Below are 24,611 nucleotides of genomic sequence, written 5' to 3' on the forward strand. Positions count from 1 at the left end.
CACGGTATGGGCACGCGCGTACTCAGGCACCGCACTCCTCCCCCGGCAGAACGGGACACAACGCTGGAGCACAGGGAAGAAAGGTGAGTATGTGTTTATTTTTTTGTGTGTGTGCAGCGTGATAGGGATGAGGGATGGGGGTACCATGCATACCAGGGTAGGGATGAGGTACCATGCATACCAGGATAGGGATGAGGTGGTACCATGCGTACCAGGATAGGGATTATAGGGGCTATGCATACCAGGATAGGGATGAGGGGTGCCATGCATGCCAGGATAGGTATAAGGGGTACTATGCATGCCAGGATTGGGCATGAGGGGTGCCGTGCATGCCAGGATTGGATGGGGGGGCTGCACAAACACCAGGATGGGATAAAAGAATGGGGGACCATATACCAATAAAAATGCTTGCCACCCGGGCGTAGAATGGGTTCAATAGCTATTAATTATCATCTTTCTGGCTGTATGATTTTCCTTCTCGAGTCCCATTAAGTTCAGGATCCCAGGATTAAAATTAATGCTTAAATTATAACTGAACCATGTGTGCTCGCACTTCTTAATGAATCTAGCATATCTTTTAGCTTTTGTATGCTGCACGAAATTGATGTTCCTGACGTAACTTACTCTTTTGTGATGTACATTATGATTCATTTGTCTGGGGCACTCGGCCACACCACTACTCACCTGATCTCTGTCCTTTTTCTAAAAGTTCACGGAGCTGACTGGGACGAGCATAAAAACTGTTTGAAATATCAGAAAATTTTTGTGCAAGACGTAGTCAGACATTTTGCAATTTTTGGTGATTTTAGGCCAGTCCCAGCCAACTGTGCAAGCTTTTTGACATAAGCTGCTTCATAAATTAGCCCTTATGTGCATTTAGAGAATATCTGTTCTGTCTTTGACGTTTCTGATTTAATGCCTTCCTGGCATAAGTAGTACCAGAGAGGTCCGCCCTCATTACACATCCATTTTCTGGTATCTCCATTGATATCCGCTACAAACCAACATCAAACTTGTACTAATTTTCTTTTGTTTTATTTTCTCCGCTCATAATAAGTGAGTGCAATCTGTTGGCTGAGCAAACAGTGTGGAAAGCTTTTCTTTTTTTTCCCCCACCTCTCCCGATTTTCCAGGCTTCTTGCTGTTTATACAGAACTTGAGGTTTGTTACATTCACGGGCCACTCATAAAGTTATACATAGCATGTGTTAATATTCACTTTTTGGCTCAAGTGACTTTTCTCACAGGAGCTTACTTTTGTTCCTGAATTTAGTATCCCATCTAATTATCAATCCCCCTAGATTAGGTTTGCCTTTTCCATTTCTTTAAGATGTTTGGTTATGTCTTGAGAGCTCCTGCATGTGAAACACTGTCTGTTTGGCTTCTGTTCTGCATTTCCTGTAGAACATTGTAATCTTTCCCAAGGGTTTGTACGTGGAGCTTTCCTGCCAAAGTTGTGGAGATCCCAGCTCCACAGTGATATGGTGAAAACGTTAACAGTTTAAAGCTTAGCTCCATTTTTCAGGTTTACATTGCATCGGTTATTAGGCTTTTGTTTTCATAAACTTCACACATAGAGAGGTCTCCACTCTCATAACTTTTACTGCAGCCATATCTTCCAGTGTGTGAGATCATGAGGTTTCGCGTTAGTATTGATGCTACGCGAGACTGTATAAAGCTGGCCATACACATGAGATGGTGGTCGGCTGACAGCTTTCTCCCTACTCCGCCATACACATGAGATGGTGGTCGGCTGACGGCTTTCTCCCTACTCCGCCATACACATGAGATGGTGGTCGGCTGACAGCTTTCTCCCTACTCCGCCATACACATGAGATGGTGGTCGGCTGACAGCTTTCTCCCTACTCCGCCATACACATGAGATGGTGGTCGGCTGACGGCTTTCTCCCTACTCCGCCATACACATGAGATGGTGGTCGGCTGACGGCTTTCTCCCTACTCCGCCATACACATGAGATGGTGGTCGGCTGACTGCTTTCTCCCTACTCCGCCATACACATGAGATGGTGGTCGGCTGACGGCTTTCTCCCTACTCCGCCATACACATGAGATGGTGGTCGGCTGACAGCTTTCTCCCTACTCCGCCATACACATGAGATGGTGGTCGGCTGACAGCTTTCTCCCTACTCCGCCATACACAGGAGATGGTGGTCGGCTCACAGCTTTCTCCCTACTCCGCCATACACATGAGATGGTGGTCGGCTCACCGCTTTCTCCCTACTCTGCCATACACATGAGATGGTGGTCGGCTGAGTGTTCATGTGTTTTCAATCTCTAGATAGGGGCAAGTCCCTGCCGGAAACCTCTGTTCCCTCAAGACGCTCTTCTTCTCTAAAAAAGGAAATTTTCATATTCAATTTCCCAGAGGAACATGCATGACTTATAAGTCTCCTCACGCTTACTTGCCAGGTCTGGCTTCTCCACAAGGAGAAACGTTACCCCTTAGACTCCAGACACTTCTGACAGTGATTTATCTCCCATGAGACAACAGGATTGAGAGTTTGACTTTCAGTTGGCTGATCCTTATTTCCCCTGACATCATCTGTCAGGGAAGAGTCGGGAGGCCCGAAATCGGCAAGGTTGACAGACTTCTATGTAATGTGAATTGGGGCATGAAATTTTATAGCCTCAATGATGATTGCCAAAAGCTGCAATATATGTATACATGTGGGGTACGTCAGGAAAGAAAAACTGCTGTGTACTACTATTTAACATGAGTGTGATTGGCTAATTCTGGACACAACCACATCCTCAATTATAAGAGGGTGTTCACACTTATGTCAGAGCATTATTTTATATTTATTTCCCCCCTCAAAATGATTTCAGCTTGTTTTTCAATAGGTTTGTACAGATTATGGGTGACATTACAGGTGGAAAGTGATTCTCCTCGATATGAATTATTTTTTTTTTTTCTCCTTTCAACATGACAAAAATCTGGCATTTTAACAGGGATGTGTAGACTTTTTCTATCTATTGTATGTATATGATAAATTAACGTGGTAATGATTATTGATGCTGAGGCCTTCATTTGTAAAGGATTCTCAGAGAACTAAAATTGTGTGCCTAAGGTACTGTGGTGAAATGCCTTTACTTTTATTATAAGGTTATATGTAGTATTACACAACAAATGGCACAATATGATACAGATGGTCCGATGTGGGATGAAATGCTCTTGTGCTCTCTGGCAGTCATTCATGCTACTAACTGATATGTTTTCCGTATCACAGAATGCACTGCTGCCCGCGGGATTTCGACAGAAGGACCAAACGATAAAGAAAGACACAGGTGCTTTTGACAGAGAGCATTTGTTGGAGTTCTTGGAAAAGGATGCGCTAACCCAAAAAGACAGGGATGACTATATACCATTTACTGGAGAGAAAAAAGGTACACCATATTTGTTTTTCTGTTCTGAAGCAAAAAAACAGTGAAAACCAACGAGCTGACATTTCATGCTACCAATGTTATGTATTGCCTCCCACAGGTAGTAAAGTGTTCAAAATTATCATTCACCTTGGCAAGGTGATGAGTGAAGGACACCATTCTCTGCACTATCTGGATATATTTTGTGTCTCTTAGGACAGCAAATATACCTAGAAATGTACTGATTTTTTATTTTTTGGAAGGGTTGTGTGTCTATTGATGTATAGAGAAGTTTGCATTGGTTGGTTAATACAACACCTTTACATTTCCATGAGAAATTAAAGAGTTATTCCCATCTGGCACATTTTATGCACAGGATATGCTAGGAGATGCAGGACCCACCAGACTCCAGGTTGGGGCCCCGTTTTGTGCTGCTGCCAGTAGGGGGAGAGGTGATCGGAATTCCTATACAAATGAATTGGAATTTTAACCACTTCTCCACTGACAGCAGCCCTCATCAAGGCCCTGTTCTCGAGAGATATGCTGGTTCCGTTAATGACATTTATGGCACATCCCGTGGATATCTCCTCAATATACAGGATGAGTGTACCACTTTTTGTGATGGGCAAACTTCCTATTAGGGAGCAATATCTTCTTCACATTAAACGACGAGTCAAAAGGGCTTTAATTCAGAGCAGTATATTAGCTTCTAGTGTCTGAAAAGTAACTCGCTCAAATAAAATCTGCATATAATGTGAGCATGCTGTAATACATGGTGATGTACCCGTTTCCTAGGCAGAGATATACACAGCAAATGTTGGAAGCTATACCCAGGCCAATCACATGTATTGGGGACTGATTAACCCTGCTTGTGTTACTTACCAATGACATGAGTCCGACATGGGAATTGCTGCTGCCATAAACCTTTCTACAAACCAATTACAACTCCATAAATGGAATCAGAAGGGAAGCCCTCACCTGCGCAGATTACCCTCTAATCCAGTTACGACATCACTGGTAATACTGCGGCAAGCTATATAAAGGCAGAAAGTGATGGCCTAAAATCCCTAATATGTAACTGCCATTATATCTTCCAACAATATGTTAGTTAAAAAGTTGTTAGTATTTATAATAAATTCTGTAGCCAGTTGGACGGTGCCGGGCCCACTGGCTGGACGGTGCCGGGCCCACGCTGTTCTCCCTGCTCTATCATCGTTAGTTTCCAGATGGTACATGATATTTTACATGAAATTAGTATGCCAGAACACGACACGGTCATTTTCTGTTTTTGCATTTTTGTTCTTTCTTCCCAGAGCTTTAACTTTTTTATAGTTCTGTTCTCACAGACACACGAGTTGTACTTTTGAATAACACACCTCGTGAGCCCGCTCCATACACCTTCTTCCGACTTGCGCTGTACCTATAGGGTGGTTGTTGTGAAGGGGTTAAAGAGAACTTGTCGCCTCTCCTGACATGTCGATTTGTGTTAAAGTGGTTGTCCAGGCTTGGGGTTCAAGTCTGCAGTCACTTTGACTCCTGTAGGTCAGGAGAGCAGACTGTCAGTCCATTACATGTCTCACACATTTACCGCATCCCCCTTATTCACCCAACCTCGCACCATCGGACTTCCACCTCTTTCCAAAAATGAAGTTAGTTTTGAAGGGCAAGCATTTTCCAGATGATGACACTCTGATTTCCGAAGTCTCAACTTGGCTTTTGGAGCAACTTGTGGACTTCTACAAGCAAGGTGTTTACAGTTGCTTAAAGAGATGGGAGAAGTGTGTCTCCTTAGGTGGCACCTATGTAGAGAAGGACTAATAACTGTGCCAAGTTAGATTTATAATAATCTCTGGAGGCAGATTCTCATACAGATCAGTGTTCAGCCCATAGATCTTAACAGCTCATTTGCATATAAGAAAAAATGTGGATTTCTCTGCAATGAGACATCGGATCACAGATATTAAGGTTTTGTATTCCTCTTCCTATGACCTGCGTGCCCTTATAGACTTAGCAGGGGTGATCCTACTGACAGATTCCCTTTTTGAAGTAAACTAAAAAATAACATTGTAGTAATTTTAGTCTTTCAGGTGACTTTTTAAAATAAGTTACGGTGTGTGTACATGAGTAATTAATAACACTATTGTATTTCTGGCTATTTTATGACTTGTATTTTTTTGACATTTTCCCTTCTGAAGGCTCTAGTAATTAAAAGCTCCAGCTCCCTTTGGGGTCTCTGTGCTTGTGTCTCCTTCCAGTTCCTTCCTTTTCCCCTCTCCATAGACTTTTATAGGCAACATGGGTAATTTGGTCTCTCTCTGAAGACAGATTTGAGCAGTCAGAAGTGGAGGGGAGAAATGACTATATTATTAGATTATAAAGTTTATTTTCTTGGCTTTGTAATGTTGATTCATGAAAAAATCCTAAAAGTGTAGTTACTCGTTAAGTTGAATAGTCTTGACTTGTGAATGTATTTTTATGTACAGTTTATTAAAAAGCCAGTTGTGTATTTTCTAAGCCGTAGTCTGCATTGGTTCTGGTTTGTGTGTTTATCTAGAGTTTTTCTGTATGTAAAGCATATTGTAAAGGTTTATGAGGGAGGGACTTTAGTTTTATTACCATGTTTATTGTGTCGATGTAACCTTTGCTCAGCATTCTTTCATTTGCTTTAATTTATACCAGGAGGGAAGCCTTCAGCATTGCTTTTGTTGAGGACATAGACATTAAAGAAAATTAAACTTCCAAAGTGATCTAGAGGTCCTCTTAGTGTTGGCTTTGAATTAGTTCTGCTTGTCTCTATCAAAACACAGTTGTGTTTGTGTTTTGTGCCCCAGTGATTCATTTCGTGCTTGCCTGTAATCATGCCCGCAGATCTTGTCTTTACCTGCAGACATAATAGGTGCTGGTACATAACTTGATTCTCATACTTGCAAGAACTGATAGTTGTTTTTACTTGTCAGTTTCTGGTTCTTACTGAGAGACTTGGAGGGTTTATTCGGCTTGGCAGAAAAGTCTGCAGTCATTTTATGTGACCACAGACTGAATTGTAACAGTGAGAAGTGCACACACTGTCATGATTCCGCAGCAATTAACGCATGTAAGCGATTTGCAGTCATGGGCTGACTAGATGCCTTCAGCTTCTCTCAATAGAAATGAATTGAGAGAAGCCAGATGAGTCCAGCCGGCACATGACTGCAAGTAACCAGATCTCATGACCACACGCTCTCACCGGGAATGCCAGGTAATGGGAATCATGACAGTGTGCGCATATAGACTGCTGACTTTTGTTCCAAGCCTAGAGAACACCTTTAGGCTAAGTGCCCACGATGCTTCATATTTTTTCTGCATCTCCCTGGCATGAAAAATGCATGCGGATTTTACATGCGTTTTTCTTGCCAGGTAGAAGCGTTTGTCAAGCGTTTTTGCATGCATTTCTGCATGTGGGTTATCAAGCGCTTTTCCAAGCGATTTTAGCATCACTTGGAAAAGTGCTTGACAACTTGGTCACACTATATAAATCCATGCAACCGGCATGGATTTATATAATGTGACCAAGTTAATAGTTGAAAAAAAGAATTAAAATGGTAAAAAAAAAACATTATACTCACCTTCTGATGGCCCGCGGTCTTCTCTCCGGTGCGTCCGGTCTCTCATACGGCTCGCAGTGGTGTAAAAGGACCTGCGGTGACTTCATTTAGTCATGTGACAGGTCACGCGACCGCCGACGTCAGCGGTCACGTGACCTGTCACATGAATAAATTACGTCATGGAAGGTCCTTTTACACCACTGCGAGCCGTATGAGAGACCGGACGCATCGGGGAGCCAGGACGCACCGGAGAGAAGACCGGGGGACATCGGAAGGTGAGTATAATGTATATTTTTAATTTTTTTTTTTTTTTAACCGGTGCTATGGTACCTGGGTCTGGAGGAGAGTCTCCTCTTCACCAGACCCGGGTACCATCCGCACATTGAATCACTTAATATCCGCATGTGCACATGTAGTCATGCGGATATTAAGTGATTCAATGCAAGTCAATGGCGGCAGTTACGCTGCGTGTCCACAAAATTAATGGACATGCTACGGATTTTTCCGCAATGATGATCCGCAGCGGAAATTTCTGCAGCATGTGCACAGCACATGCGGATTAGCATTGGGGACCATGGGACACGTATTACCAAGCGTTTTTTAAGCGTTTTCGCTGCGGATATTCCGCGGCAAAAACGCATAGTGGGCACGCAGCCTTAAAGAATAAGTGCATCACATCCATTATCACATTTCAAGGATGAAATAATGTTCAAGCATTAAATTATTATTTGTATCTGCTTTGCATTCATATTATTTTACAAAAATGGTGCAAAATGTAGCAGATGCTTTGGGCAGCTCTGTTTTGGAAGGTTACTGTAGGGAAAATTAATATTTACTATTTTTAGTTTTTGCTTTGTTTCTTGCTTTTTACTATACCCATTGCAGAGGCATTTAACCCAATTCCCATTCTGCCACAAGTCATAGAATCATAGAAGTCACTACCATTAAAGAGGCTGTCCATTACTACGACAACCCCTTCTCAATCTGAATGTTTGCCCACGTTAAAATCAGGGCTGTGGAGTTGGAGTCTGTGTCCATTTTGGTGGAGTTGGTTTAAAATGGACCGACTCCCAACTCCTAAAATATATAATACATTGGGTACAGTAGGTCAATGCAGTTTGCGGGGAATATTTTTTTCATAAGAATTTAGGAAGTTATGAAATGTCCTATTCCTGATCTAAGGGCCTAGACTTTTAGCTGAGATGACTCTGTGCTACAGTAAATTTATCACTTAAACATGAGCCATGTAGGAGGGAGTCGGAGACATGGAAATTGAGGAGTCGGATGTTTGGCTTACCGACTCCACAGCCCTGGTTAAAATAAAAACACCTATACTCACCTCCTTTGCCAGCCCTCTTGTTCTGGGGCTCAGGTGAGGTTGTTGTGACACGTGAGCCATGCACCCAATCAGCGCTGGTGTCACTGTCCCCGCCTTCAGATGTATTAGTAAGAGAGAAAGTGAACGGCCAGGTGCAGCTGTCACTGCCTCTTGATCACTGATTCGGGTGCAGGGCTGAAGTGATTTAACAACAATGGGAATGCGAGTGCAGATACCGCTGGAACGGCACAGGAGGTGAGTATAGGTGTTTTTATTTTAACGGGGGCAAACATTCAGATTGAGGAGAGGTTGTCCTAGTAATGGACAGCTCCTTTAAGTTATATTCGTACTGGCTGCAGTGCGGCTAAAACCATTGTCAAATGTTGTGGATGTGCGTAACATTTCTCTAGCATTGCAAAGGGTGAAATTCATGACTATACCCGCAGCTTGATTTACCAGACTTCAGATTTGAGGTTTTCAGTGGCAATCTCTTTCTTAGCCGTGAGTGAATGAGATTTTGTGCTTTCAAAATGTTGAAACTGTAATATGCTGCATATTTTCCACTCAGAAGGTCAGGTGTATACACTATGGGAAATATGCCCCAAGGGGTCCTTAATACTGAATATATCACCTGTTGAATTAGTCAGTAAAAGGAATCCACTGAGGATGACCTCTTTTACTATGACCTCTCAAATACCTGTTGGCCAAATGCGTATTTGGCAGATGGCCATATCCTCTTACTCCCCAATAAATATGCTGGCTCAGATCAACCCAATGTACATGACGCCTCATGCCGCATATGGAACTGGTGATCTTTCTGCTTGCCAGGGACTTTCAGACTGTCCCCAATACACAGTTGTTTATTGGCTCGTCTGGGTTAAAGACGTCCGCTACCTCAATATCCATCACCTAGCCTAAAGGTCAATCATTATCAAAGTAGTGGACAACAACCCCAAATCCTCAGGACTTGGCAACATTTATCTGTTTAATGGGCAAGCAAAATTAATGTTTAAGGAAGAACCAGCTTGTACAGCATCAGCTCCTGAACTCCAAGGAGCATTTAGGATTGAGTGGGAAAGTGAAGCTTATTAGTGGAGGCCATTTATTTTCAGGTTGTAGGCGAGGTTCATACAGCATCTTTGGTATTGTAGCTATCGGCTGCATGAACAAGCTGCTGACTATCCTCAGGTATCATATCCCTACTGATCTCCGTTACTCTATCCTAAGGACAGGCCATCCTTTTGAAAACCTATTTAAAGGCCTAGTCTCCTCTTATTTCCTCAGGAGCCTCCAGGCTTTCTGTTTTCCAGATGTATGGTCTCCAGATTGACAGCTTGGACCAGAGGTATGGTCCTGCCACAGATCCAAAGTGAACGCTCTCCGATGTTGCTAGAAGAGGCAGCTTTGCCCCTGCAGCATGGGATAATTGTAGGGGAACTGAAGCTGGCTGGATCTAAAGCATAGGGGCCTGCAAGTGGCACACGCTGCTTGCCTAGATTATTATTAATAATAATAATATTTATTTTATAGCACCATGGCTTCCATTCTAGGTAACCGGCCACTTTGAGCTGCTGGTAACCTACGCTATGAGTAGAAATTGTCCTGTTATTGAGAATGCAAAGAATTTTTAATAAGACGTAAATTGCCAAGTTACCTGTTTTTTCAAGCACTTGGCAATTTTACCTATTGATGAAGATGAGAAAATCCCATCAACCATTACAATAACATACTACTTCCCAAAATCCCGGAAACCCCCACTGTATATTGCAATGCATATAATGTATACGATCCTTTATTGTAGATAAAACTCATTTATAAAACTGGTTGCCTTTATGTTGAGAATTTTGTTGTTGAGTTGTTTATTGATGACAAAAGCTTCTTTTTTTTTCCCCTAAAAAGTTTTATTGGCTCCTAGTGTGAGCTCATTGGTTTGAAAAATTTACAGGCTTTTGTCACTCCACTTGTCCAGTTTTCCAAAAATGTCTATAATTGTACATCACGCTTATAAAGTACTGTTGGTGCTAGAGTATGTAGAATATGTTGTAAGTTGGGTAACCTGATGTCGGCACAGGCCGGTTTAGCTTACGGGCACCGGTGTAGTACTGCTGTTTGATACAGCTGTGGAGTACAGATTTTCTAATTTTAGCAAAACACAAGTGTTAAGGGAAAACCACAAGACGAGTGTTCCCTGCCAGGACTGCATACCCCCTTCTTGTTCTGGAGCTTGGTGCTTTCATGTGCTTTGATGTGGTCCTAACACATTCCATCCCGACAGGTCTATTCTGCAGTCGCTCTACATTCAGACTCGCTATTAATGGATTACATAGCAGATTAGTTTAAATCTCTATAAAATATTACGGTCTCCCTTCATTAGTAAACTTTTGAAGACAAGACTTTTGATCAAAATACTGACTAATATACCGAATAAATGATAAAGCTCTAATTTTTATTGGGGGACAATTACGGTACCTATGAATACCACCGCCTCCATATCTAAAGGCGTGCTAAAGGTTTCCTGTTATAAATTGGTAGCTACTCTTTTCCTCCAATGTTACAATCATTTGGAAACCCCTTGGATGGCTTTTCCCATTGAGAAGGCATGCATGCTCAGCCAAGCGTGCCGCAGTATGAGGCTGGGAGTCACGAGGAATGGCTTTGGGCTAACAACAATCTAATGTCTGTGGCCATCTTTAGTTGTTCTTAGGCAATGAGTGTCCTTTTTATTATCTGTGTTCGTCACATCCATTTCATTCAACTATTAAATGGACGCTACCCCAATTATATATAAATTAGTTATATTGGGTACATAATACAGGATAATAATGCGCAACAATTTGTTTTATAAGATTGTGAATTCTCTGCTTCAGTAAAGTGGGTATTAGGGTTCTCTGAATCATCTTGAACAGTAAATGTACTTTTATATTTGTAGTGAAACAGAAAGGTCTCTGTTCTCCTATGTCTCCTTATTGAGAGATGAAGGATTCTGGCTAAGAGTGAGCACCATAGTAACTTTATTAGGGACGCGTAATGTTTAGTGAGTAAGGTGAGGCGTGTGGGAGTGTTTGTATTATTGCGGCATTGTGCACGGTTCAGGCAGTTCAGTACGACCTCATAATATGGGTTGCTTTGTTTCTGAATGATCTCATCCTAGCTACTGCAGTATTATGTTGTTTAGCTTGGCGGAATAAAATAACATGCAGGTCTTTCTGTCCTACAAATTTTTTTTTCCCCGTCCCTGGAAGTTTGCCAACAATTATTCCAACCATCACCAGCAATGTGTATGAATGATATTTCAAGGGAAGTTTGAAGAGGTCTAAAATCTTTCTGAGAGATTTCTATAGAGAGAGCTTGCCAATGTGTAAAGGGAATGTCGTTAATTTTATTTCCATTAATTAGATGCAAGTTTGTAGAATAGAAGTAATGGGGCAGATTTATAAAGGTGTCTAAAGGAAAAGATCTTTCATTGTTATTGGCAACAGTCACAGCAGAGTTTACATTTACTATTTCCAAAATAAAATCGGAATTGTGATTAGTTTCTATGGGCACCAAAAGAGGACACTTGGTTCTCACTGTAAAGTCTTTCTTGTAACCTTCCTTGTTGGACACAGGAAACCATGGAAAATATGATGCCACCTGGAGGCTGACACTAAGAAATCATCTTAAGGGTTCGCTCACACTTGAGTATAAATCAAACCAATGCAAAAAAAAAAAAAATCGGATTACACTCAGACCAGTGTTATTCAATGAAGCAGTACAGATCTGCGTATTTTTTTTCTCGGCTGCGTCTGGCATGGGAAAAAAATCACAATGCTGCGATTTCACTCTGAAATCTGATGTGTGTGCGGAACAAAATCGCATGCCATATGTACCATCAGTATGGCATCCTATTTTTATGGATACATTACAGTTGTGTAACATAGGAAACTGTAAATTGTTCTGTAAAAGGTTAATAGTTGCTGAGTAAAAAACGGATTATATATGGACAGCATACGGATGACAAGTGAGAAAAAGCCATACCACTCTCCTGGATGAGATTGGGACTAGTGTGCGCATACCCTCAGAAAAAAGTCAGCTCCTCCCAAACAGGCTGCACCTGGTCTGCCAACACCCAACTATTCAGGTAGCCCTTAAAGCAGTAGGAGAAGTCAAGCAAAACTAAGACTACCCAAACAAGGGAGAGTTCAGTGTCCCCTAATATAAGCTATGGAAAAGATTTTAGAGTACCAAAAATCCTCTTTTCTCCTAGACTTCATTGGGGGACACAGGGAACCATAGGACATCCGAAAGCAGTCTCTGGGGTAGGAAAACTAATATTGCAGAAGAAGGAATAGCAATCCCTCAGATTACCACGCTTGTAGCATCCTTCTGCCAAGACTATTCTCCGCCGACACAAAGGTAAGAACTCTGCAAAGGTGTGGACTGAAAACTAAGTAGCAACGACCTTACAGAATAGAAAAACAGACGGTTGGTTGGATGATTGGAGGTGAGGTACCATTGGAAAAAAACAGAAACCTGGTCATCAAGGAAAGGGGCAAGGAAATGGACCAGACCCGTCGCTAGACCACTGAGGAATGAGAATCACACAGGCTCACGAAGACTATGTTGCAGGAGCAACATGGAGAGGTGCAGGGCAACGCAAGACTAAAGTAAGGGACATGCACAACTGTCCTGAAGAGGCTTGACCCTGTGGTCCTGGAAGTCTTGGCTCCATCTTCTGCTTCATGTAATGTGCCACACTCGGGTGGGTGGCCAGGAGTCAAGACAAAAGACCATCCTCCCCAGGTACCTGATCTCCAACTGCGTCAAGTTATAATGCATCTGCTATCCTGACGAGAAGGTGACCACTACAGGCTGTACTTTTCGTCACTTAGTAGGGTAAAACAGAGTGGCCCCCTCCCGCTTTGTTACGCAACCTAGAGATGGAAAAAAGAGAGGGGTTAGTCACTACCCTAGCAAAACTTAGGCAAAAGCGGGTCTGACATGGCTCCCTTCTTGACATTAGACTACATTGAATGGCAGGGTGTTGGCAGGCCAGCTGTAGCCTGTTGAGGAGGCGCCAACTTTTTTTCTGAAGGTGTGTTCTTAGTGTCAGCCTCCAAATGGCAGATGACTTCTCAGGGCTTTCTGTCCCCACCACCCTCAATGAAGCACCTGAGACCCTTTTAAAGATCTCCCCAAATGTGTTCTGTTTTTAAGTGTTGTAGTGTAGAATCAATTTTTTTTATAGGGCTGCTACATTGACGACACCTCCATTCTTCCTCCATTATCTGTTTTGCCTGTCCAGAGACTCCATGAGCCCTATGGCAGCTGAAATAATCTGACATAATGGTAGACATTAGTATAGTCTCCAGGGAGTGATAAAGTATGGCTCCTTCACTAGACGCACAGCCTCATCTGTGTATATAGCGTTCCTGTCCTGCTATTAACAGAACAGTAGAGCTGTCATATTAAATCCTGCATAACAAAGCTTAAAGGGGACCCTCCATCCCAGGAATAAAAATGAACTACCGTATATACTTCTCATGCGTAGTTACCCTACTTGGTGCATGTCCTGCTCTCATCGATGTTCTGTTCCTCCAGCTTCCAGGATGGCTTGAGTGTGCCATGGTAAGCCTAAACCATGCCTCCTCTGACTTTCCTGTGCTGAGGGATTTTGACCATTGTGCTCCACATGTTACTGTGACCAGCCATCTTGAAAGCCGAAGAAAAGGAATATTGATCTAAGCAAAAAGGACAGTGTGAGGTGAGCGGCGTGCACTAGGCAGGGTGACTATATGTGACAAATATATAGTCACTTTTCAGTGCCGGATGGATGGTCACTACGAAAATGAGCTGCTGATAATCCGGAAACCTCAGTTCTCTGGGATTACTCTAATGGCCATTGTGAAATTGTAAGATTGTAAAAATAAAAAAATAATTATTTATGAATAATAAAATAGCTTCAGAATAATAAAATATTTTTATAATTATGTACCTCATTTTCTAACTATACTTTTTCTTTGACCTTCATTGTCTTTTGACCAATTGTAAAATTTCCAGTCCTAAAGAACGTTTGCTGCTTAGGGTGGCGCTTGCTGTAACACATTGGCAGGTAACACCCTGGAATCCCTACAGGTAGACCAAGATCCTCCTTCTCTGTTCTTCTATCAAGCGCCAAAACAAGGCAGTCTAGCCTTGCTGTACACCACCACTCTCTGTAAGGAGATGATGACTGTAGCTTTTTTTATAAAAAAAAAAAAAAAAAAAAGGAAGTGACTTCATAATAATTACAACAGTCGTTTTTTGTTTTTTTTTATACTAGCTTCCCTATGGAACATAATAGCGACAGTTAAAGGGAAGCTGCCACCAGGTTTTTGACACTTAATCTGAGAGCAGCATGATGTAGAGCCAGAGACCCTGATTCCAGAGTTGTCACTCAGCTGCTTGCTGTAGTTTTGATTATAATACATTGTTTTATCAGCAGAAGATGATCTCTAGTAGATCAGTAGTAAACCTACTGCTATGAAGTTCTTCATATTCATGAGCTCTATATAATCCCACCCTCCCCACTGATTGGCAGCTTCCTGCCTATGCACCGTAAACACAGAAAGCTACCAATCAGTGGTGTGGTGGGCGGGGTTATACAGAGCTCAGCATTCAGAGAACTGCTAGATTTGCAGCAGCTAAGAGTGCTATTATAAAAACTACAGTAAGCAGCCCAGTAAGTGTTACATTTCTGGAATCTGTGTCCCTGCCTCTACATCCTGATGCTCTTAAATGGGGTAGGAAAAACCTGATGACATTCCCTTTAAGATTACTGTGACAACGTATTTGGTGTCTAATATTGCCCTGGTATGTGATTACAGTTTTGTACATTTCCTTCAGTATATTAGTTTTGTGGCTCTAGTAACACTACAGTTAGTATGGGGTCACATACACACCTATTTAAGTGCATTTGCTGCCAATACTAGAGCCTGATCCAAGAGGAAGGTAGATATAAAGCAAAACCTGATAACTTTCTTCCTGTTTGGATCCAATCCCACTTTTATCAAAAATGTAGAAAGGGCAACAAATGGCCCACAATTGTTTTTTGTAAGGCTTTTGTGTCCTGAAGCATGTTGGGATGAAGAGACTATAGACAGCAGTGTTTGTGGCACATTGTGTAGGATAGTTGTCTTGTTTTCTGACATTTTTTTTCTCCCAACCTTCCTGACTATTGTCTAAATAAACTTGTTAGGCTATGTTCACACGTTGCTTTTTTTCAGCGTTTTTTTTATGCTTTTTTTTTTTTTACAACAAATGTTCAGCTGCGTTTTACAATACCAGCAAAGCCTGAATTTTCAGAAATCTCATGCGCACATCTTGTTTTTTTTTCCCCCTGACTGTTTTGTCACATAGCTGCGTTTTTGCAAAATGCAGTATGTGTCTTCTTTCAGCTTTTTTTGCATTTTTCACCCATTGAAAGCAATAGGCAAGTGCAAAAACGCATGAAAAAACACAGATATCCTTTTTTGCTGCGTTTCTGATGCCAAAACCTAATGAAGTTGAATCGGGTTATTTTTTTTTATGCACTAAATTTTATCAGCATGTACAAGAGACAAATGTACCCTGACAAAAACAGCAAAGCCTGCTTTCTTGAAGCTGCTTCTTTACTGCCATGAGAGCAGGTTTTTCCTGCGGGGGGGGGACACATCAAAAATGCAACGTGTGAACATAGCCTTAGATGGTTGTAGATTACTCGTGGAATCAGGTTCTTTACATTGTCTTGTTCCTGTAGACAGCTGTTACAAACAGGTCCCTTGACATATTTTATGAACAATGGGTTAAATGTTTCCTACCATATGCAAAGTAGTTCCCAGGGTCATGCCACAGACATTGATATAGTCTCATTTTCCCACACAATCAGCAATTGGGTCATGTATTGTTACATTTCTTTGTCTCCTTTTATAATCTGTACACTTGCACTAATCCTTTGCCTATCACATTAACCGTTTCCTGGGGGGCACCAGCTCGAGCTGGTGTTTCATTTTCCTACTATAGTCCTATCTACAATATGCAATCTTCTAGGAGTTGGGGAGTTTTGGCTGCATAATTGCTATTTGGGAGATTATTTTTTTTATACCACAGCGAGTTTGCTCTTGTTTTTGTCCTACCCGTTTTTCTGCTTGTCGTCATTTGCTGTGAATTTCCACTTCCTGGAGTGAAAAACAATAGAGCTAAAGTATACGGTGGAAAATCAGGAGACGGGTCTGTTAATGTGACCTGTCCCGAGAACGCAGAAGATGAAAGCCGCTGTGGCCTGCGGAGAAGCAGTGTATAGACGGAGTAAAGCGGCCGATCACCCGCTCATGTACAGACCAGCCTCTCCGTGATCATGGCCCTGATATCTGCATGTGATGCTTTGCTTCTTGTGCCTCCGGAGAGCGGCTGATATCAATGTTTGGACCCTTCCCTTATTATTTGCATATCACTAACCACATCCATTTCTGCTTTGCATATGTAAGCCTGGAATTGATCATTTTATTAAGAACATTTTAGAGTTTAATGGAAAGCTTTTCCAAATCCGTCACTGCTATGGTGTTTATGGAGAATTTGTCCTGTGCATTCTAATGTGGTAGTGTATATAAGATAGCCCTATATACCAAGCAAATAATTTGAATCCTGCGACATTTGTGATAACAGAATATTCTTGTCGGCATTTTTGGGGGGATTTTCATGACTTCTTATTCACTGCTTTGTTGAGGCAAGAGGAAAAGACCGCTCCAACAGCGGCTTCCCCCATACATCTCACCCCACTATAATGGCAAGGAGCTCTGAAAAAGACAGAAATGAGTTACAAGCTGTGTGTCAGACCATTGCAAAATTGATTTTATCCCCAACTACATGCATTTACGTAAAATAAATAAATTGTCCACAAAGGTGGACAACCCTCTTATGGCACCTGAGTTGGGAGCCAACTAATTTTTCTTTAAAGGGGTTACCCACAACTAGGACATCCCCTTCTCAATCTGAATATTTGTCCCCGTCAAAATAAAAACACCTATACTCACCTCCCATGCCTGCATCATTCTAGCGGTGTCGGCACTCACGTTCCCGGGGCTCACATGCGGTTATATCACGTGAGCCTGGCACCCAAGCAGCAATGGCGTCCCTGTCTCCTGTCAAGAGGCAGTGAGGGCTGTGGCTGCCCGCTTGTTTCATGTTAATTACTTATACATCTAAAGTGACGCCAGCTTTGATTGGGTGCAGGACTCGTGTGACATAACTGCATGTGAGCCCCGGGAACGTGAGTGGCGACACCGCTGAAAAGGGGCCGGCATGAGAGGTGAGTATTGGTGTTTTTCATTTTAACTGGGGCAAACATTCAGAGTGAGAAGGGGTTGTCCTAGTAGTGGAGAACAGCTTTAAAGAAGGGTTGTTATTGGGTCAAAAGTGGATAGTTTTGCTCATATTTTACTCCCGTTGCTCTCCTGAGTATAGTGCTTTTTTCTTTATTTATTTTTTATTCCGCCATATGGTTCCAGAGATTTTGTTCTTTTTTATTTAGTGCAAATTTTTATTTATTATTTTTTTTGCAAGGGGTCATGACCCAGAGGATAGCCTCGGGATGTGTCTTTAGGCTGTTCTGCATTACTATCCAGCTGTTTCTCTGCAAAAATTCAGTGATTGTGCAGGGGAGCATTGAAATGACTGCAGTGACACGGGCTGCTGTGGTTTCGAGCTGAGTGCAAATGCAGCCTTGAAAGTTATCTTTTAGGACCCCAAAGTATTTTCTTGGGACTTCGACTTTAAAGGGGTTATTGAGGACTATATAATTTTTTTTTTTTTTTTTTTTTTTTACTACGTGCCTAAGAACTAACAAAGAGGTAGTTACTAACTAGCTGCCTGTTCGGCTCAGCGCCGATCTCTGCTGGCACAGAGTGGTCATAGATCGCTCCTGCCGGCGATTCAGTGAGTTCGGCTGATGTCGCGTTGACTGAGCAGCGGCTTCTCATCCACTCTTCTTTGTTGATGGGCTGTGAATACCTATATCATGCTGATTGACGGTTAGCTCCCCGCTGCCTAACTGCGGGTAGCCGGGTATCAATCACCATGACTTTGGCAGTTACACCCCATCGACAGAGCAGCCAGGAAGAAGACCTTGTCTTTTGAGATCGATGACTACTCTGAGCCGGCACCGGGTAGAACAGGCAAGTAGTTGCCTCTGTTAGCAACTATCTGCCTGTTAGTTTTTAGGTCAATAGTAAAGATAAAGAATATAATGGTCCAGGACAATCCCTTTTTAAGTAGAACCAATTTGGCATCAAATTAGCCTGAAATATTCCTAATTCAACAGTACAGCCATTGCAGAGCACAAAGTCACTGATGTGAAAGTGAATAACTTAGCATTTTAGAGTATGTGGCTTATTGGATGTGTTCTCTATGCTAAAAATCCCGATGGAAATCATTTTATTGTATTAGGATGGTAATGCGGTAATGCAGAACACTTTTAATGGCAACAGCGCCACCTCCTGGTCAGAGATGATGCCAAAATATCATTGCACTACTAGATTTGATTTGTATATAACACACAATTCTGACCTTTAAATTATTTTTTTTATTGTAGGGAAAGCTTTTGTCCCCAAGCAAATGCCCAAAGATTTCCGTGCAGAGGAGAAGATGACTCTTGATCCGGAACTGGAGGAGGCTTTGAGCAGTGCCACAGATGTGGAGCTGAGCGACCTCGCTGGTTAGTAGGCCATGCCTATAACAACGTATGCCATGTCTGACGTCATGCTCTACTTACTAACTGCACTGTTTATGCCAATGAAAATGGGCAGTAAGACTTGACCTCTCCACGTCTGTAAATGTGGCCATAACAAGAAGCATTAATGCAACCATATTGGTGCTATGCATGATATGGAAACAGAGGTTTCTGATGTTAAAGGATACTGTAAAATGATTTTTGCTCAATTGGAAAAAAATTTCACTTGAACAAACATTGCAAGGATGGATGGTGGTAATGACTATGTAATATCTGTAATTTAACAACATCTCCCAGTGAAACTCTACATAACTTTAGGTAACTACAAATGTGACCTAACAGCTTATGCTGAATTTACACTGTCAGTGGGGTGCTATCAGCATCCATAGACTATAATAGGCAAGGAAATACTTGTGCCTGTTATTGGTCTGATCATCTGAACTCACAACATACTGCTGCCTGCTAATAGGGAAACAGCCATATGGTAAGGCCGGTTTCCTACAAGTGCACATTCCTGGTCTAATGAGCCAGACTAACGGCAGCGTAAATCCTTCTGATGGTCATTGGACGTGAGGTTGGGTAAGGAAATTGTGGCTGCATTACAAGTACAAATCTGTTACCAGCTTAAGCATCTGTTCACACTTGGTGAAAGCCTCTGGAACATAAGCTAAACATACCCTTCCTAGTTTTTCCTCCATTGTATGGATTAGTCTGGTACACTGCGCACTTTCATGCAGAGGCATACAGTGAAAAGTAGCATCCTGTGTGGTACACATGACCCTTTTATCACAGATGTTGTAAAATCCTCCTGATGTATAATTGCAACAGATAAGAAGTGTGATCGTGGTGTACAGGTCTTCATACATGTTAGATAAAAGTGGGTTCAACTGACCAACGAATGTGTATGGTGCCTCCCAATTCTACACAGACAGGTGATGTTTGGGAGAGATAAGGATCTGGTCATTGGAAATTCAACAGCTGTTCATTTTGTCTAATGGTAAGAAGCCACTGCCGGGCGAGTCTGGCAGTGACTTTTTCAAACAAAATACAGAAATGCTCGCCGCGTTCCTGTGTATAGGAGCAATAGTTTGTCAAACTACCATTCTGTCGACAGCTATCTAATGTGTATGCTCCTTTTAAGGCTATGGTCCCATCATGACCGGGATTAACACAGGGATAATCTCCATTGCCTCCAGCTGTGTGTGTGTATATACAGTGCTCCGCATTAGTGCGTACACCCTAACAGATTTGTCAGAAAACCTTTAGTTTCCTTTCAGAATCAACATTTTGTATGTGATACCATACTACAAAATACTCCCACAAATGTGGGCCATTGATTGCAAGCAAAATTTGTTAGTTTGCTCACCCAACATTCATTCATGACCATGTTGCAAAAATGAGTACATCCCAATTAAAGTCTTTAAAAGAAGAGCTAAAGTTTAAACTACAGAATTGTAATTAACAAGAATTCAACCACAGGTAAGTCTAATTCATTTAACAGGTGTACAGCAGAAATGTCATGCTGTCAGCAATGGCACCACATGGAAGAGAAATGTCACAAGATCTGAGCTAGAAAATGTCTCTACACAAGAAAGGTGGAGGATACAAGAAGATCAGCAAAGCTTTACTTATCAGTCAGCATACTGTAGCAAAACTGATACAAAAAATATAACAAAGATGGAACTGCAATCATCTCACAGACGTTCAGACCGACCAAAAAAGTTAACACCTAAACAGGAGCAACGTCTGGTAACAAGGGTTGAAGAAAATCGACATGCAAGTTGGGCTTACTGTTTCCCGTGACACAATATGGCTTGCACTGCAGAGGAATAGCTTGCATGGGTGTCATCCACAAAGGAAACCGCTCTCAAAGGCCATGCACTTAAAAAGCCCACCTACAATTTGCCAGGGCCCATGTTGAAAAATATGATGACTACTGGACTCACTACTCTGGAGTGATGAGACCAAGATGAGTGTTTTTGGAACTGATGGCTCCAAAACTCTATGGCATCGCAAAGATGAGTACATCAGTAGCACTCATGCAGCCTCGCTTAAAGCCACTGGCACCATCATGTTTCACTGTAGGCACCATGCATTTTTCTTGGTACTCCTAACCTTTGTGATGATGCATGTTTTTATTTCCTGATATATATATATTATATATATTATATATATATATATATATATATATATATATATATATATATATATATATTATATATATTATATAATATGTTGTGTTGTGTATACATGCTGCCTGATCCACAGGCAACTTGTATTAGAAAAAACATACTGTGGAGCCATGCTGGAGACGGGTTTTACAGGCGTGTCCCCGGCAGCTTCATCCTGCCCACTGCCCTGGAATGCCAGGTCTCTCCATATACGCGCAAGCAGGGGACACCTGTCAATCAAGGGCAGCAGGCGGGGAGAAGTATGTTTTTCTGTGAAACACTGCAGCGCTGGGATCAGATGTCCAGGATTGGCCGCATGTATCAGCTGTCAGGTTCCCTTTAAATATTACTTTATTGGTTGTCATATGTTTAGTTCCTAACCAGTTTGGATAGTGTTGGTTTTGATATGACATAAGAGATAGTGGGTAAAACGTATAACTAACCATTTTTTCTTTTCCTTTTAGCTATTTTGGGAATGCCCAGCATTTATCCAAACAGCACTAGTAATGGGTTTGATAGCCAAGGATTTCCCAGTGAGTATCTATGTATAAATGATGTTACAACATAAAGATCATTCGGAAATCTCTGTCCATGTTCCCTGTTTATGTACTTATCAGAAATTGAACTCCCCCCCCCCCCCCCCCCCCCCCCCCCATAAAATAATGTTAATGGCAAAAACCTTTTAGTACTAATTTGTAAAGTGCTTGAATGAGACTATAGTGTTTCCTATGAACTTATTAACAACTAGGGGATTTTGTTCTGATGAGAGCCCACATTCATTCATTATTCCCTCTATACTAAAACATTTCATAACTTAAAGGATAGGGACACATTCAGAGGCAAATATTTTTTGTTTTGCTTAGCTGCATGTATTTTTGACTAAACTGTTTTTGCAATTGGGTCCGATAGTAAGTAATTTTTCAGGGCTTCTGCTTTGCTTTGTCTATCCTGGCTGAAGAATGAGTTAACTGAGACCACAGAATTCAGCTCAACTTCCCTATAGTCATAAATCAGCTGATAGGAGCTCAAAAGAAGGGAGATAAGATACAGGCCCCCTCATCATTTGCTTTAGCTTGTCTAGCTGTGTGACTTTTGCTGCAAGAAGGTTGCAGAAACCATTCAAGACAAAAAGACTATTTTTTACTTTGCGACACATTCATGAATTGTGTGTACCATTTTGAAGAATTTGACACCAAAACGGCAACTAATACCACAAGACCAAAAGGAAAGGGATGTAAAAAACCCCACAACTGATGAATCTGGGACATAATCTCTCCCATTGTACATTTCCTTTCAGCTGTCTTAATTCGGCCTGGTTAAAAAAGATAGTATTTTGAAAAGATCTGAAAATGTGATGTAGGAAGGAAACGTATTCTGATAACCAATATGCAATAGTAATGGTAAATGTCATGAATCCATTGCTCCATTAATGTTCATCTAGGCATTCTTTTTAAATAGAATCATATATCATTAGGTCTAAAGCGTTTCGTGTGATTTCCAGCAGTCCGGTGTAAAGTTTTTCATGTACGACTAACTGGTGATGGTGACAGTCTACCTTAGCTGAACATTTTGGGCCTGATTAATTAAAAAGGGTTATCTGGGACTATTTTTATTTTTTTTCTCATGGGTCTAAGAACTGATAAGCTGGTAGTTGCGGACTACCTGTCTGTTCTGCCTGGTGCCGGCTCATAGCGAGCACAGACCGCTCCTGCCGGAGATTCTGCGGATTCACGTCAACAGTGCAGCTTTTCCTCTTCTGCGCTGCTCTGTCAACAGGACGTGACTGCTGACATCATGCTGATTTGAGAAGGGAGCCGTCTGTCAATCAGCACGACATTTGCAGTCACGTCCCGTCAACAGAGCGGAAGAGGAGCAGTTGCTCTGTCGACATGATATCACCAGAAGCCCAAGAATCACCATCAGAAGCGGTCTTCCAGCAGATTGGCATTGGGCACAAGAGGCAGGTAGATAGCAACTACTTGCCTGCCAGTTCTTAGGCCCATAAGAGAAAAATAAAATGTTTCTAGATAACCAAGACTGGCGGTTTGTACTCCAGTCTTAGGACACGTGCACACTTTGAGTATTTGGTCAGTATTGTACATCAGTATTTGTAAGCCGAAACCAGGAGTGGGTGATAAATACAGAAGTGGTGACGTGTTTCTATTATACTTTTCCTCTGATTGTTCCACTCCTGGTTTTGACTTTCAAATACTGATGTAAAATATTGACCAAATACTCAAGGTGTGAACATGGCCTTTAAAGGGGTTGTCTACTACTTATTATCCCCTCACCAATGTATTCCCCCGGGGCCCATAAGTGTTTTTGTAATTACCTTCTGTTGCAGTTACTGCCTGTGAGAGGCGCTATCACTGGCCGCTCACAATCATCACGTGACCCCCAGCTACAGCCGGCTCTGACATCCGCTGATGTCACGTCATGATTCCGAATGCAGCCGGGGGTCTCTCTTCTGCGTTCCACCGGTGGATGCTGGGTTGTGGGCGGAGTTACCCTGCACGTCCACCGTGCACTCTCCCTCTCCTCATTCATCGGGAAAGCGCTGTGGATGCTGGGTGTGACGCGCGGGGACACCCCGTCCACAACCCAGCAGCCACCACGGGGACCGTGTCGCTGATGTCACTCCTCACTTGACGTGACATCAGTAGCGGGTCGCGTGATGCCTGTGAACCTCCCGCGATAGCGCCGCTCACAGCAGAAACTGCAACGGAAGGTAGTTACAAAAACACTTATGGGCCCCAGAGGGATACATTGGGGGCATAATAAAAAGTTGTGGCCACTTCTTTAATGATTAAGGTATATCTTCATCCAGGGCTGTGGAGTTGAAGTCTTGAGTCCATTTTGGTGGAGTCGGTATAAAATGGACCGACTCCAACGTCTAAAATATATAATAAATTGTGTACGGTAGCTCAATGCAGTTTGTGGGGAATATTTATCTCATAAGAATTTGGGAAAGTTATGAAATGTCCTATAAATGTCTGTCCTATTCCTGATCTAGGGGTCTAGACATTTAGCTGAGATGAATCTGTGTTACAGTAAATTTATCACTTAAACATGAGCCATGTATGAGGGAGTCGGAGTCATGGAATTGAGGAGTCGGAGGTTTGGCTTACCGACTCCACAGACATGTCTTCATCGCGCACGCCCATCATTAAGAGGCACATCGCTTAAAAAGTTAGGTGCAACTTATCATTGGTGTACACCTCCGCCTTACAGACTGGAATAAATTTCTGGCATAATGTTAAACCACCAAAGTGGAGTAACTTTTGATTAATGTATTGTGCGGACCTCGCAGTGCTCCACCCACACCGCTGTGAAAATGCTATGAGGTTGTAAAAATGAGGTTGTAAAATTTTTGTGTAACCTTTAGTTGCTTAAATTTTTTTCGACTTTTCAAAGTGGCGAAAACACTTAAAACCT

The 24,611-nt window shown here is 42.1% G+C and overlaps 1 protein-coding gene across 2 annotated transcripts in view; it reads left to right on the plus strand.

The window, feature by feature from the left end:
- The window catches only part of LOC141166396 (tropomodulin-3-like), a 65,557-nt gene that overhangs the window by 24,469 nt on the left and 16,477 nt on the right, over positions 1-24,611 (plus strand). For both annotated transcript variants that reach the window (XR_012251287.1, XM_073653042.1), the window contains exons 3-5: positions 3,248-3,404; positions 18,868-18,990; positions 21,641-21,709. Coding sequence is in view for 1 of the 2 variants with exons in the window: in XM_073653042.1 (XP_073509143.1) it covers positions 3,248-3,404; positions 18,868-18,990; positions 21,641-21,709 (349 nt within the window). In the remaining variant the exon portion in view is untranslated. The remainder of the gene's footprint in view (positions 1-3,247; positions 3,405-18,867; positions 18,991-21,640; positions 21,710-24,611) is intronic.

This window comes from Phyllobates terribilis, unplaced genomic scaffold (genome assembly GCF_046119375.1).
Source record: "Phyllobates terribilis strain yellow unplaced genomic scaffold, ASM4611937v1 Scaffold_11__3_contigs__length_659146591, whole genome shotgun sequence".
Taxonomy (NCBI): Eukaryota; Metazoa; Chordata; class Amphibia; order Anura; family Dendrobatidae; genus Phyllobates; species Phyllobates terribilis.